Raw genomic sequence first — 15,065 nt, 5'->3', positions numbered from 1 at the left:
GACCAAATCAAAATGGAGATCCAGCAATATATGGAAACAAATGACAACAACAACACTAAGCCCCAACTTCTGTGGGACACAGCAAAAGCAGTCTTAAGAGGAAAGTATATAGCAATCCAAGCATATTTAAAAAAGGAAGAGCAATCCCAAATGAATGGTCTAATGTCACAATTATCGAAATTGGAAAAAGAAGAACAAATGAGGCCTAAGGTCAGCAGAAGGAGGGACATAATAAAGATCAGAGAAGAAATAAATAAAATTGAGAAGAATAAAACAATAGCAAAAATCAATGAAACCAAGAGCTGGTTCTTCGAGAAAATAAACAAAATAGATAAGCCTCTAGCCAGACTTATTAAGAAGAAAAGAGAGTCAACACAAATCAACAGTATCAGAAACGAGAAAGGAAAAATCACGACGGACCCCACGGAAATGCAAAGAATTATTGGAGAATACTATGAAAACCTATATGCTAACAAGCTGGGAAACCTAGGAGAAATGGACAACTTCCTAGAAAAATATAACCTTCCAAGATTGACCCAGGAAGAAACAGAAAATCTAAACAGACCAATTACCAGCAATGAAATTGAAGAGGTAATCAAAAAACTACCAAAGAACAAAACCCCCGGGCCAGATGGATTTACCTCGGAATTTTATCAGACATACAGGGAAGACATAATACCCATTCTCCTTAAAGTCTTCCAAAAAATAGAGGAGGAGGGGATACTCCCAAACTCATTCTATGAAGCTAACATCACCCTAATACCAAAACCAGGCAAAGACCCCACCAAAAAAGAAAACTACAGACCAATATCCCTGATGAACGTAGATGCAAAAATACTCAACAAAATATTAGCAAACCGAATTCAAAAATACATCAAAAGGATCATACACCATGACCAAGTGGGATTCATTCCAGGGATGCAAGGATGGTACAACATTCGAAAGTCCATCAACATCATCCACCACATCAACAAAAAGAAAGACAAAAACCACATGATCATCTCAATAGATGCTGAAAAAGCATTTGACAAAGTTCAACATCCATTCATGTTAAAAACTCTCAGCAAAATGGGAATAGAGGGCAAGTACCTCAACATAATAAAGGCCATCTATGATAAACCCACAGCCAACATTATATTGAACAGCGAGAAGCTGAAAGCATTTCCTCTGAGATCGGGAACTAGACAGGGATGCCCACTCTCTCCACTGTTATTTAACATAGTACTGGAGGTCCTAGCCACGGCAATCAGACAAAATAAAGAAATACAAGGAATCCAGATTGGTAAAGAAGAAGTTAAACAGTCACTATTTGCAGATGACATGATACTGTACATAAAATACCCTAAAGACTCCACCCCAAAACTACTAGAACTGATATCGGAATACAGCAAAGTTGCAGGATACAAAATCAACACACAGAAATCTGTGGCTTTCCTATATACTAACAATGAACCAACAGAGAGAGAAATCAGGAAAACAACTCCATTCACAATTGCATCAAAAAAAAATAAAATACCTAGGAATAAACCTAACCAAAGAAGTGAAAGACTTATACTCTGAAAACTACAAGTCACTCTTAAGAGAAATTAAAGGGGACACTAACAGATGGAAACTCATCCCAAGCTCGTGGCTAGGAAGAATTAATATCGTTAAAATGGCCATCCTGCCCAAAGCAATATACAGATTTGATGCAATCCCTATGAAACTACCAGCAACATTCTTCAATGAACTGGAACAAATAATTCAAAAATTCATATGGAAACACCAAAGACCCCGAATAGCCAAAGCAATCCTGAGAAAGAAGAATAAAGTAGGGGGGATCTCACTCCCCAACTTCAAGCTCTACTATAAAGCCATAGTAATCAAGACAATTTGGTACTGGCACAAGAGCAGAGCCACAGACCAATGGAACAGACTAGAGAATCCAGACATTAACCCAGACATATATGGTCAATTAATATTTGATAAAGGAGCCATGGACATACAATGGCGAAATGACAGTCTCTTCAACAGATGGTGCTGGCAAAACTGGACAGCTACATGTAGGAGAATGAAACTGGACCATTGTCTAACCCCATATACAAAAGTAAACTCAAAATGGATCAAAGACCTGAATGTAAGCCATGAAACCATTAAACTCCTGGAAGAAAACATAGGCGAAAACCTCTTAGACATAAACATGAGTGACCTCTTCTTGAACATATCTCCCCGGGCAAGGAAAACAACAGCAAAAATGAGTAAGTGGGACTATATTAAGCTGAAAAGCTTCTGTACAGCAAAAGACACCATCAATAGAACAAGAAGGATCCCTACAGTATGGGAGAATATATTTGAAAATGACACATCCGATAAAGGCTTGACGTCCAGAATATATAAGGAGCTCTCACGCCTCAACAAACAAAAAACAAATAACCCAATTAAAAAATGGGCAGAGGAACTGAACAGACAGTTCTCCAAAAAAGAAATACAGATGGCCAACAGACACATGAAAAGATGCTCCACATCGGTAATTATCAGAGAAATGCAAATTAAAACTACAATGAGGTATCACCTCACACCAGTAAGGATGGCTGCCATCCAAAAGACAAACAACAACAAATGTTGGCGAGGCTGTGGAGAAAGGGGAACCCTCCTACACTGCTGGTGGGAATGTAAGTTAGTTCAACCATTGTGGAAAGCAGTATGGAGGTACATCAAAATGCTCAAAACAGACTTACCATTTGACCCAGGAATTCCACTCCTAGGAATTTACCCTAAGAATGCAGCAATCAAGTTTGAGAAAGACAGATGCACCCCTATGTTTATTGCAGCACTATTTACAATAGCCAAGAATTGGAAGCAACCTAAATGTCCATCAATAGATGAATGGATAAAGAAGATGTGGTACATATACACAATGGAATACTACTCAGCTATAAGAAAAGGGCAAATCCAATCATTTGCAGCAACATGGATGGAGCTGGAGGGTATTATGCTCAGTGAAACAAGCCAAGCGGAGAAAGAGAAATACCAAATGATTTCACTTATCTGTGGAATATAAGAACAAAGGAAAAACTGAAGGAACAAAACAGCAGCAGAATCACAGAACTCAAGAATGGACTAACAGGTACCAAAGGGAAAGGGACTGGGGAGGATGGGTGGGTAGGGAGGGATAAGGGGGGGAGAAGTAGGGGGGTATTAAGATTAACATGCATGGGGGGGTAGGAGAAAAGGGAGGGCTGTACAACACAGAGAAGGCAAGTAGTGATTCTACAACATTTTGCTATGCTGATGGACAGTGACTGTAAAGGGGTTTATAGGGGAGACCTGTTATAGGGGAGAGCCTAGTAAACGTAATATTCTTCATGTAAGTGTAGATTAGTGATAGCAAAAAAAAAAAAAAAAAAAAAAAGGGCAGTTCCTGTGTGGTAACCTCCAACGAGTTCTACACAAGGGTATAAAGGGCATATAAAAGTGTAGGCAAAGGGTCTGTTTGTGTTTATACAGAGGATCAAAGCCTAATTGGGCTACCCCGAAAATGAACTAAGATACGATATGAAAAAGAACTTCCAACATCTGCACCCTCTGGAAGACTCATGCCAGAAGATGATCATCAAAAAACCCCAACAAAGATCCACACACTGCTACAGCTGTAGATGCACTCATCCCACCAGTTCCTGGACCTGCCATGGGAATGAGGAAGGAGATATCTAAGCTGGCCTGTGCATACAGTAAAACAACAAAATTGGACTGGATCTATACTGTTGGAACTCAACCAAGAATTTGGAGAAGTGCAAATTGTAGCGCTCCAAAGTCTTACAACTACAAACTATTTATTGTTAAAAGAACATATGGCATGTGAACAGTCCCCAGGAATGGGTTGTTTTAATTTGTCTGATTTCTCTCAGACTGTTCAAGTTCATTTGGACAATATCCACCATATCATAGATAAGTTTTCACAAATGCCTAAGGTGCCTAACTGGTTTTCTTGGTTTCACTGCAGATGGCTGGTAATTACAGATATGCTTTGGTTATGTAACTATACTCCTATTATGTTAATGTGTGTGTGCAATTTAAGTAGAAGCTTAAAACCTATACATGCTGAAGTTACTCTACAAGAAGATATATCAAAGAAATAATCAATCTTCCCATGTTTTCTTCCGCCTGCTACTTCTATAGCTTTTCTTCTTCCTTCCTAATTACAACCCTTAAATAGAATTCGTGCCTCATATCAAATTTACCGAGTATCATAATTCTTCCAAGTGGTAAAGACACCTCGAGAAGACAAATACTGGGCATAGAAGCCACAGGGCATAAATATGCAAAGAAGTAAAAAGCTAACTTTTTCAAACAATAAGGCTTCTCTCTCACTTACCAACTTCACATTTCCCTGTATGGCCCCGGAAGATGACTGGTTAGCCAGAGACGGGTAAGATTCCTCAAGGGAGGAACAACCTAAGACAGGCACAGTCGCAGGGGGGCCATCAGGTGAGAAATTGGGGATCAACAGAGGTGAGGCTTAGAACCTCACCCCCCCGTTCTGAGAGAAATCTTCTGCACACGTGGATGTTTTATTGCCCTGGTCTAGCTTGGATTAACACATAGTCTACAGGCACACACCTGATCATCTACATGTGCTCTCTTACAACACTAAACTATGTTTTCTACCTTTATCTTGTATCTACCTACCACTTCAGCATTTTATTAAAAATAATAATAATAAAGAGAGAAATGTGGTATCCACATATAAATCAAGTATAAAAACCAAATGAGTATTCATATTTGAACTGACTGTTTATAGTTCATAATGCATGAGCAAAACCGAAAGTTTCTGTGATGACTGCCCTTGTACTGTTCACTATGTAACTTATTCATTATGTAAGAATTTGTTCTACATGTAAAAACTTGTTTGTTATGCCTCAGAAGATTGGAGACTGACAAAAATTAGGCTTGGGGTGGAATAATGATTGTGCATTGAGCATTGACTCCCCTATACAGAATTTTATTGTCGTTAACAACCATTTGATCAATAAATATGAGAGATGCCCTCACAAAAAAAAAAAAAACAAAAACAAAAACAAAAACAAAAACAAAAAAAACATTAAAATAAAAGGCTAAAATTAGCACTTCTACCAACATTTTCTCATTAGATCTGAAGGCAAAGATAACACCTACCCTCCTCAAAGCTGTCATGAAGATCAGACATAATCTAACCAAACCTTCCTACACAGGGTCTTGTAAACAGTAGGTACTCGATTAACATTAGTGACTTTTCTTATAGTAGGACATTGACATCTAAATAGACAAAGAAGAGCAAGTTTATAAAATGAATTGATCTCCTAGGCTTACTCCTGCGCTTTCTCACCAACACACCATTAATTTCCACAAAGCATTTACTAACTCGGTTTCCTGATTTATTTTCAAGAAAAGTTCTAAACCACAGGACTGTATTAATTCACTGACAATATCTGAGTGCTTTCCTTGTGTCAGTCACTGTTCTAGACACTTGTAAATGTTGCAGTGAACAAAGCAGGACATGGTCCTGCTCTCAGGAAGCTGATACTTTAGTGAACTGATTAGTGAACTCATTTTAGATGAGTCAGAAAGTCTCTGTAAAGAGTTAACTGAGCTGACACCTCAATGCCAATAAAGCATATGTAACCCTGATTTTTTCATTTATTAATAACATACTCTACCTTACTTCCAATAAAGGAGGAATGTGGTAGCTAACAATTTTAAATAATGCAATAACTTTATAAAGAGGAAAACAATTCAAGAGGTAATAGTTTTCAATGGTGTTAGGTTTTAAGCACTAGAACTAAGAAAGATACAAACATTTTTCAGTTTAGCCTTCAGATTATCATCACAGTGAGAAAGGAAAACATATAAACATTAAACTACTAATTAACAGTTCATTACCACATGCCAAGATAAGCAATACAAGCTGCTGTCATAAAAAGTTCAGAGAAAGACGAAATCAATGTGGAGCAGAGCATTAGTGTCTCAAACATTAATATAAATCACCTGATACAGTAGGTCAGAAGAGGGGCCTGAGATTCAGAGATATTATATTTCTGCATTTCTAACAAGCTACCAGGGAAGGCCAGTTCTGCTTGTCTTGCTGGTCCCTGGACCATACTTTGAGAGCCAGAAGTACAATGTATGTAAGAAAGATAAAGATTCAAACAGGTCTGGGAGAACAAGGTGAGTTTTACATGAAGAGTTCAACAGGAAGAATTAGCTTTATCTTGTCTAGGAAGAATAAGACCACTTTATTAAAGATCCACTCCTCCATTCCAAAAGGATATATTAAACACTGATTCTGTACAGAGTATACAATTAAGACACACTGACAAGTCTCTTGGAATGACAATTACATATGATTATTGAGATACCATCTCACACAAGAACAAGCCATCTAATTGTCATTAACAGTCCATTAAGTCAGATGAGAAAAATTATATTCATACAATGACATGGTATACAGTAATGAAAATGAATAAAATACAGCTACTCACTCTAGAATGGAATAATTTCAAAATCATGGTGTGAGATATGCATATATATGACTCAAGACATAGGAAAACATATCCTATGTCTAATTCATTTGATTCATATTTATTAATATAAACAGGCAAAACTAAACAAATTGTTTAGCAATACTCTCAGTGAAGCTATAAAGAAAACCAATAAATCAATGTAACAAAGCTCACAGTAGTGATTATCGGGTGTAGAGAAGGGATGGGAGGAAAGGATGAAATAGGAGAGGGAACTTCAAAGATATTCATAATGTTCTAGTTCTCCAGTTGAATGGCAGGTAACTGGATGTTTAGTTTGTGATTATTTAAATTATGTACTATACACACTATTTTACTTGTATGATATAATTTGATCCTTCTTTACACTTCTTTGCTTAGTTATCAATGATCCTTTTAAAAACTAAGTCAGGAAACTGGTGGTGGCAGATTTAATAGCAGCAGTTAAAGAAAGACTTTAAGACTACAAATCTAGACGATTCTTTAACCACTGACTTCAAGAGGAAAAAAGTGGAAACTAAAAACTAGAACACTGCTGGAGTGCTAAGTGAAAAGAGACAGAGCTGAACATTTCCATATGGGAAAGTCCTGATAATGTTCCTAAGTTAGAGAGGTAATATTAAAAATAAAGAAGAACTTATGAAACAGGACCAAATGTTGGAAAGATTCAAGAATACATGAAGAAAAAGTGAGTCCTAGTCACTATAAAGATGCCAGGAACAAACGTGATTAAACATCAGGCTAACCAAACAGTCCTGTGTGGCTGGAATGTACAGTTAAAACGAAGCCTGGGAATAGTAGGAAATTAACCTGAACATGAAAGCACTGACATCTCTGTGGATCTTGAAATCATTGCAAAGTCACTGAAAACATTTCAGGACGAAAGTTAATATCTGAGCTTTCACATTAAGCCCACACTTTAATAAAGTATAAAGGACAGACTTGAAGAGGGCTAAGGGAACAACTCAAGATACCATTAAAATAATGTATAAAACATCAGGATATGAACTAGGAGTAGTACAAAAATAAAATGAACTATTTTACTCATTCATTAATCCTATCTATTAACTGGTTATCAGTTAACCATATCAGCTAACAGGTTCAGTACTTCGATTTTAACAGGTGAAAACAGGAGCTTACATTTCAGTGGGGGAGTCAAACAAGGAAATAGTAAGACACTGACAAGTCTATTGGAATGGGCGAACAAAACAGTCACAGGCAGGAGAAACTGTTAAGAAGGAAAGACAGAAGAGTGATGGGGAGGGAGCTACTTTTGATAGGGTTGTTGGCAAGGCCTTTCTGGAGATGGTGGTATTTAAGCTGAGACCTAAAAAATAAAAAGAAGCCACTGAAAAGGAGGAACTATTTGAGAGAGTAACTCAGTCAGAGAAAACAAACTATCACTGTGGCTGAATCTTAGAAGGAAGTACAAGGTGAGTTTGGAAGAGACAAGTGTAGAAGGACCTTAAAGACTGTGGTAAGAAGTCTGTATTTTATTGTATGTGGGCATGGTCAGTGGCATGTACATGAGAAGCAGCTGAATCTGATATATTTTGGAGGTGAAAACAACAGAATTTGCTGAGGGACTGAAAGTTGAGGGTAAAAAAAAAATGTAGGTTAATGCCTAGGCTTTCTGACTTGTTCAAGTGAGTAGACGATTATTCCATCTAAGAAGGCAAAGACTGGGTAAGACCAATGACAGGGAGAAATGAAGGAGGGGAAAAAGTCAGTGATCTTACTTTGCACATACTAAATCTGAGTGGAGATATCCCAGTGGAGATGTGAAGCAGGCAGTTCGGTATTCAAGTGTGGCGTTCAAGAACCAAGTCTGACAAGAAACGTAATCTAGGAGTTATCAGCATGTAATATTTAAAACCACGAGAAGGAGCCTTAAAGAGAGTGTACTACTCTAACGACCACAAATAATAACAGCAGCAGCAAGATTAAATGGTAACTTACCATGTCCCTGACACTGTGGTACTGACTCAAATTCAGCCAAATTTAATTCTCAAAACAACTCAGGTGAGGAAAGGGAAGCATACAAAGACTAAATAACTTGCCCGGTGTCATTCAGCTAATTTTAAACTGGGATTTCATACCCAAGCAGTCTGGCCCCGGAGATGTACTTTTATCTACTGTGTTACAGTAATTCAAGCTGGCACCAGATAGAAGGAAGCCTAAACTCAAATACTGAGGCACGCCAACATTCACAGACGGTAAAGAAGACAGCAAAAGATCTGTGTTCCTATGACGCGCTTTCAGGTAAAGCTCTGAACCACAGGCTCAAAAGTGGCTGCAAAACATACCTCCGCTTGGGAAGTCACACATGTCAGAAACCAACAGGGAAGCGGTAAAGTTTACCTCACTCTCCCCTTCCAAAAGCCCTAGAGTTCCTAGATCCTTCTCGACACTTCCGTCACCTACTCGTCTCCAAAACAGTCTTTATCCAAAATCACCTCTCCCGGGCATCTCAAAACAAGACCCGATATAATGGCACACACACTTGTAGTCTCAGGCCCCTATCTCAGTCCTCAACTACCCCGTATATGACAGAAAATGCTGTAGCGTCTCCTGAACAAAAAGTGAAGATGAAAGAGAAGAGTTTTAGGCGAAAACCGTGGCCCATGCTCGGCAAGCCCGGTGAGGAGGCTGCCGGGAAGCGCGACTGGCGGAATTGGGCTGGGAACTGGGCTCCTCACGTGGGCCTGGGGTGATGGAGCTCCACTCACCAGGCCATCTATCTGCACTTGCTTCACGGCCGAATCTCCGGACCCGCCTTTGCCTTTCCCCTTCCCTGCCGCGCCAGTGGTGGAGCTGGAAGAGGTGGTGGCAGAGCCGGTGCCTTCCTTGCGGGACGCCATCTTTCCAGCCGGACAGGAAAAAGGAGAAGCGTGCGTCGCCGGAAGCGGAAGTACAACCTTCACGTAACGTCATGTTCGGCCCGACGTTAGCGGAGCGGAGCTGGGAGGAGAGACTAAGGTAGAGCCCCGCCTCCCTTCTCTTTTCCAGCCTCCCTTCCCAGACACAATTCTGTGCGCGTGCGCATTGTGCGTTGCGTTTAAGCTTCTTGCCATTTGACTGCTTTAAGGCCAAAGCGGACCTTAACATGTTCTCTTCTTCATGTTTGGTCTCCACTTGTAGTTGATCGTAGTAGCGTTATGGCTCGCATTTTGTAGAGCCTCATGTAAAAACGCTTTTGCTTCTAATGGGAATTATTTTTGTTAATCCCCATTCCCAATCTTGTAAACTATGAAGAGCTGTACTAACTTCCCTTACACGTTATTAGGAAATTGAGACGTGATTTGCCGAACGTCATTCTGCAAATTAGGGGCGAGCCGGTATTGCAGGTTGTGTTATGTAATTTAGATAGCGCTCTCTAAGCACTTAGAGTATACAAAAATTAATTAAAACACGGGAACTTTAATCAAAATTACCCAGAACTAGTTGCCCTTTGCTGCTGTTAGTTTCTTGAAGGATTTACATGAGTAAAGTACGAAAGAAACTATTTGATGTAAAGTGTTGAAGGATGACAACATATTCCCTAAAAATCTCGCTGACTTGTAACACAGGTCTCTGAAATATAAGTCTCCAGTCTTTAAAAGAATAATTGACAACTTTAGAAAGCCATTTTAGAAAAGGAATTTAAGACATTCTTTTCCTGCTTCCAGATTTTGCTTATTTCTTATTTTTGAAATGTTTACTCAATCAATACATACCTATGCAGAACTGATGAAGTGGTAACACCAACGGAAGATACATTGTGCCATGAGGTTTCTTTGGGGTCTGGTGTTATATTACAATCTGGGAGCATTACACCTGACATTCTTAATGATACAACCTAGAAAGTTAATATCCATTCGTTTCAAGTGCACATGAAATATTTATCAAAACCAACCACATGCTGGGCCACAGAGAAAATCTCCACAAATTTAGAAGTATTAAAGTTAAATTATAGTAGAATTATACTGGAAATCAGTAATAGTAAGGTAACCAAATGAAAATCTCTCATGGAAGAACCAGACTGGTGGTTTGTGCCTGTCATTGGGTAGCTGAAAAGAGGAACATCAGAAAACACTCAAGTCACTTACAAACAATAACAGATTTATTACTTTATCCTATAACATTTATATATATATATATATATATATATATATATATATAACATATATATATTATATATGTTATATATAACAGTTTTATTTCAAACTGTTCAAAACATTATATATATATTTCTGTTCAAAACAATATATATATATTATATATATATTTATTTCAAACTGTTCAAAACATTATATATATATAACAGTTTTATTTCAAAATTGCAATACTGATATTACCATTAACAATGAAACTATGTAGAGTTTTAAATTTCTTTTCGATTTTTTGTCCTCAGAGATATCCCTCTAAGATTTTCCAGCCATATGTTCTAATCACACTACTGGCATCCTTTTAATTTTTTTAAATGGATGAAAAATACTATGTTTTTATTAGCATCATCTCTTGCCTTTTCCATTAGTTCTTCCTCTATAGAAATCATCTATTGTTCATACAGATCTCCTTTCCTCAATACTGAGCTCCCTCTTTGAGAGCATGGATTGAGTTATCTACCTCTTATGATCGTCTGACATGCCTAATACAGTGTATGTTCAATACATCATAGTGAGTAAAGGGAAGCGGTATGAGTCAGAAAGATATGAGTGCAAATTCTGACTATGTCTCTTATCAGTGGTGAACACTGGATCTCAGTTTTCTTTTTTATAAAGTGGAGATAATAAAACAAACCTTTCAAAATTATTGTGAAACTCATATGAGAACAGGGTAAGGCACTCTTAACACAGATCCCAGCAAATTCTAATTGTCTAGTAAGTCAATGTAAAATATAGGCATCTCTCTTGATCCTGCATGTCAGAAGTTCTAATATCATCTCCTAATATCTGTTTCATGCTATGACTTTAGGAAATTTATTTCATCATTTTCTCTCAGAAAGGAATAGACATGTTCTGATTTCTCAGTTAGTCAGTCAATAGTTTTGCTAAAATTACCCCGGGTGTGCAAATCCACTGACTTGAGACAGTGCATGTGCTCCTTCTGCATGAAACAGCCAAAAGCAGAGAGAGACAAGGAGAGAGAGAGAGAGAGAAGACAGGTGAAGTGGAATTTGAAAAAGGAAATCAATATGATCACCATAACTAGAAAGGACTTAGTAGTAGCAGTGACGCTTCCTTCATTTGGATCCCTGTTTCCTTCCTATCTCACTGGCCATTTCTTCTCTGTCACCATTGATAATTTCTCTATCCTTCCCCAACCTTTAACTGTTCAATAGCACCAGTGCTCAGTCCTTGTACACCTTGGTTCTCTTATCTTTGCTCCTTATTATGGTGATCTCATCCACTGTCAGGGTTCCACATAATGCACATACGCCGATGATTAACAAATTCATATTTCCCCAGACCTCTCCACTGAAATTCCCATCAACATGTCCATATACCCATTCAAAACCACCGTTTGAATGTCCAACAGACACCGTCAACTTAACCTTTCTAAAAGTGAGTTAACAAATACCAAACCCCTCAAAAAATATGTTCTTTCTAGAGTCTTCCCCATCATATATGTTGGGGAATCAACACAGCTCTATGTTCTACTTGATAAGACCAAAACCTTTGTATCATCTTTGACTCCTGTTTTTCCCTTACAACCCACCCCTGATCCATCAGAAACTCATGTAGGCTCTATCTTTAAAAGTATTCAAAATCCAGACTTCTTCTGGGAAAATGAACTAGAAACATTTTCCCCTGTTCCTCCTAATAAGTACAACTAAACCAGTAGATGTTATATATAAAAGAAACATAAGAAGACTCAGCAAGGTAGAGAGAAGGAAGACTGGCTAGAGATATTTGGACCCAAGGAATGACACAGTGGTGATTTCCTGGAGTTTCTACTTGCCACATATATCCCTGACTTGATGCTGATGTCCAGTGACCTGGAAACACCAACAGGCAGGCACAGACAAAAAAAGCTCCAATAAGTGCCTGTTCTCTACACACTATCAATGGAGACCCTGTGGGGAGCTTGAACTTCCACCCTCACCAGACAGTAATGAGGCATTGACTCCATCCCCCAATGGAGTAGGCCTAGTGATGAGTCAGGATTTCACCACAGCAGTAAGGAAGCCACCCCCCTGTGGTGTCAGTGACAGAAGCATGGAGAAAAGTAATGAGGCACTCCATGCTTCATGTAGGGTGGAGGGTGAAACAGGTGAATGGGATAAAGTGGCACAAACTCTCAGTCACAATATATATTAGTCATGGGGATGAAAGCACAGCACAGAGAACATAGGCAATAGTTCTATAACACCATTCTATGTTGACAGATAGTTACTACACTAGCTGGGATGAGCATTTAATAATGTAGTTAACTGCCAAATCACTGTGCTGCTTACTTGAAACCAATATAATATTGTATATCAACTATACTTCAGTAAAATATAATAGTAAAAGAAAAAGAAATGAAAGTCTGATACATGCTACAACATGGATGAGCCTTGAAAATATGATGCTAAAGGAAATAAGCCAGACATATAAGAACAAACATCATATAATTCCATTTACATGATTTAAATTTATCTATAATAGTCAAGTTTGTAGAGATAAAAAATGTAGAATAGTGGCTACCAGGACCAGGGAAGAGGGAAAAATAGGGAGTTTTTGTTTAGTGGGTACAGAGTATCTACTGGAATAATAGATAAGTTCTGGAGATGGACAGTGGTAATGGTTGCACAACAAAGTGAATGCACTTAATGACACTGAAATGCACACTCACAAAGAGTTTAAATGTTAAATTTTATGTAAGGTATATTTTACCACAATAAAAGAAGAGACAAAAAATGAGCAGAGCCTCAGACAACTTCAGAACTATCAAAAAATATATAACAATCCTGTCATAGAAATCCCACAAAGAGAAAAGAGAGCAGGTGTTAAAAAGTATTTGAAGATATAACAACTGAAAACTTACCAACTAGGTGGAAAATTGTGATGTACAGATTCAAGAAGCTTGAGAGAACTCCAAACAGTATACATCCAGAGAAATTCATACCAAGTCATATTACGTCAAATTTCTGAAAGTCAAAGAAGAAAATCTTGAAAGCAGCAAGAAAAAACTTATGTACAAGACAAAAACAATTAGAATTAGAGTGCATTTCTCGTCAGAAATCACAGAGACCAGAAGGAAGCTGCATATTATTTTTAAACAGTTAAAAGAAAGAATTATCATCCCAGAAACCTATAACCAGCCAAAACATTCTTCAGGAATAAAAATGGAAATCAAGACACTTTTGGATGAAGGAAAACTAAAATAATTTGTCACCGGCAGACATACCATAAAAGAATGACTAGAAGAATTTCCCTAAGAAGAAAAGAAATAAAAGAAAGAATCTTGGAATATCCCTAATGAAGAGAGAGCACAGTAGACAAAAATATGGGTAGTTACAATAGACTTTCCTTCTCCTCTTGAGTTTTCAAATTATTTTTGAGAGTTAAAGTAAAAATTATAGCATTATCTACTGTGGTTCTAAATATATGAAGAAGAAATATTTAAGAGAAAGTTACATTACAAAAAGGGTTAGTTAAGGGGCACGTAAGAAGGTCAGGTTTCTACATGTCACTTGAACTGCAACCTTCCAAGTATAAGTATGGCTGCTTTACTTCTGCCTTTTACGCATCATGCAAATTTCTCCTGTGACCAGCCCTAGCTCAGAACCCTACAGAAAGGGAATTGCATAGGAAGTATGGTTCCAGCTTAGCTAAGTTGACATAGTACAAAGTCACCACATTTCACCCTATGTAACTTGATATCTATAAACTTCAATTCCATCATTCTTAACTTTCAAATAAAATTCAAAAGCAAAAATTTTTTTTAAAAGACAACTATTGGTAGAATGAATAAAAATATGACCTAACTATAGGCTGTCGAAAAGAAACTCATTTCAAATATTATGATATAGAAACATTGAAAGTAAAATCATAGAAAAAATGTATCACACAAACATTAGTCAAAGGAAAGCAGGAGTGGCTATATTAGTATCAGATAAAGAGAATTCAGAGCAAAGAAAATCACCAGAGACAGAGAGAGACATTATATAACAAGAAAATGGTCAATCACCAGAAACACAAAGCAATTCTAAGTGTGTATGCCCGAGCAACAAAGCTAAACTTATGAAGAAAACTCAGAACTCAAAGGACAGAGGCAAATGCACAATCAGTTAGGTTGTCAACCCCCCTCTCTCAACAACTGTTAGAAAAATTAGAGGGAAAATCAGCAAGGATATAAAGGAACCCAGCTACACCATCAATCAACAGGATCTAATCAACATACATGAAACATTCCACCCAACAACAGAACACACATTCTTTTCAAATACCCATGGAACCTACAGATTACATCCTGAGCGATAAACAAACCTCAACAAATTTAAAAGAATTGAAATCATTCAGAGTATGTTCTCCCACTACAATGGATTTAGACTAGAAGTCAAAACATAAGGTAACAGGAAAA

General features: G+C 37.7%; 1 protein-coding gene across 1 annotated transcript in view; it reads right to left on the bottom strand.

Moving 5' to 3' along the window:
• Nucleotides 1-9,405, bottom strand: part of EIF3H (eukaryotic translation initiation factor 3 subunit H) — a 120,653-nt gene extending 111,248 nt beyond the window's left edge. Inside the window, exon 1 of the mRNA XM_036876361.2 lies at nucleotides 9,245-9,405. Within this exon, the coding sequence (XP_036732256.1) occupies nucleotides 9,245-9,376 (132 nt within the window). The 5' untranslated portion in view covers nucleotides 9,377-9,405. The remainder of the gene's footprint in view (nucleotides 1-9,244) is intronic.
• Nucleotides 9,406-15,065: the final 5,660 nt, after the last annotated feature.

This window comes from Manis pentadactyla, chromosome 3, assembly GCF_030020395.1.
Source record: "Manis pentadactyla isolate mManPen7 chromosome 3, mManPen7.hap1, whole genome shotgun sequence".
In the NCBI taxonomy this organism is placed as follows: Eukaryota; Metazoa; Chordata; class Mammalia; order Pholidota; family Manidae; genus Manis; species Manis pentadactyla.
This window is presented reverse-complemented; position numbering and strand designations above follow the sequence as displayed.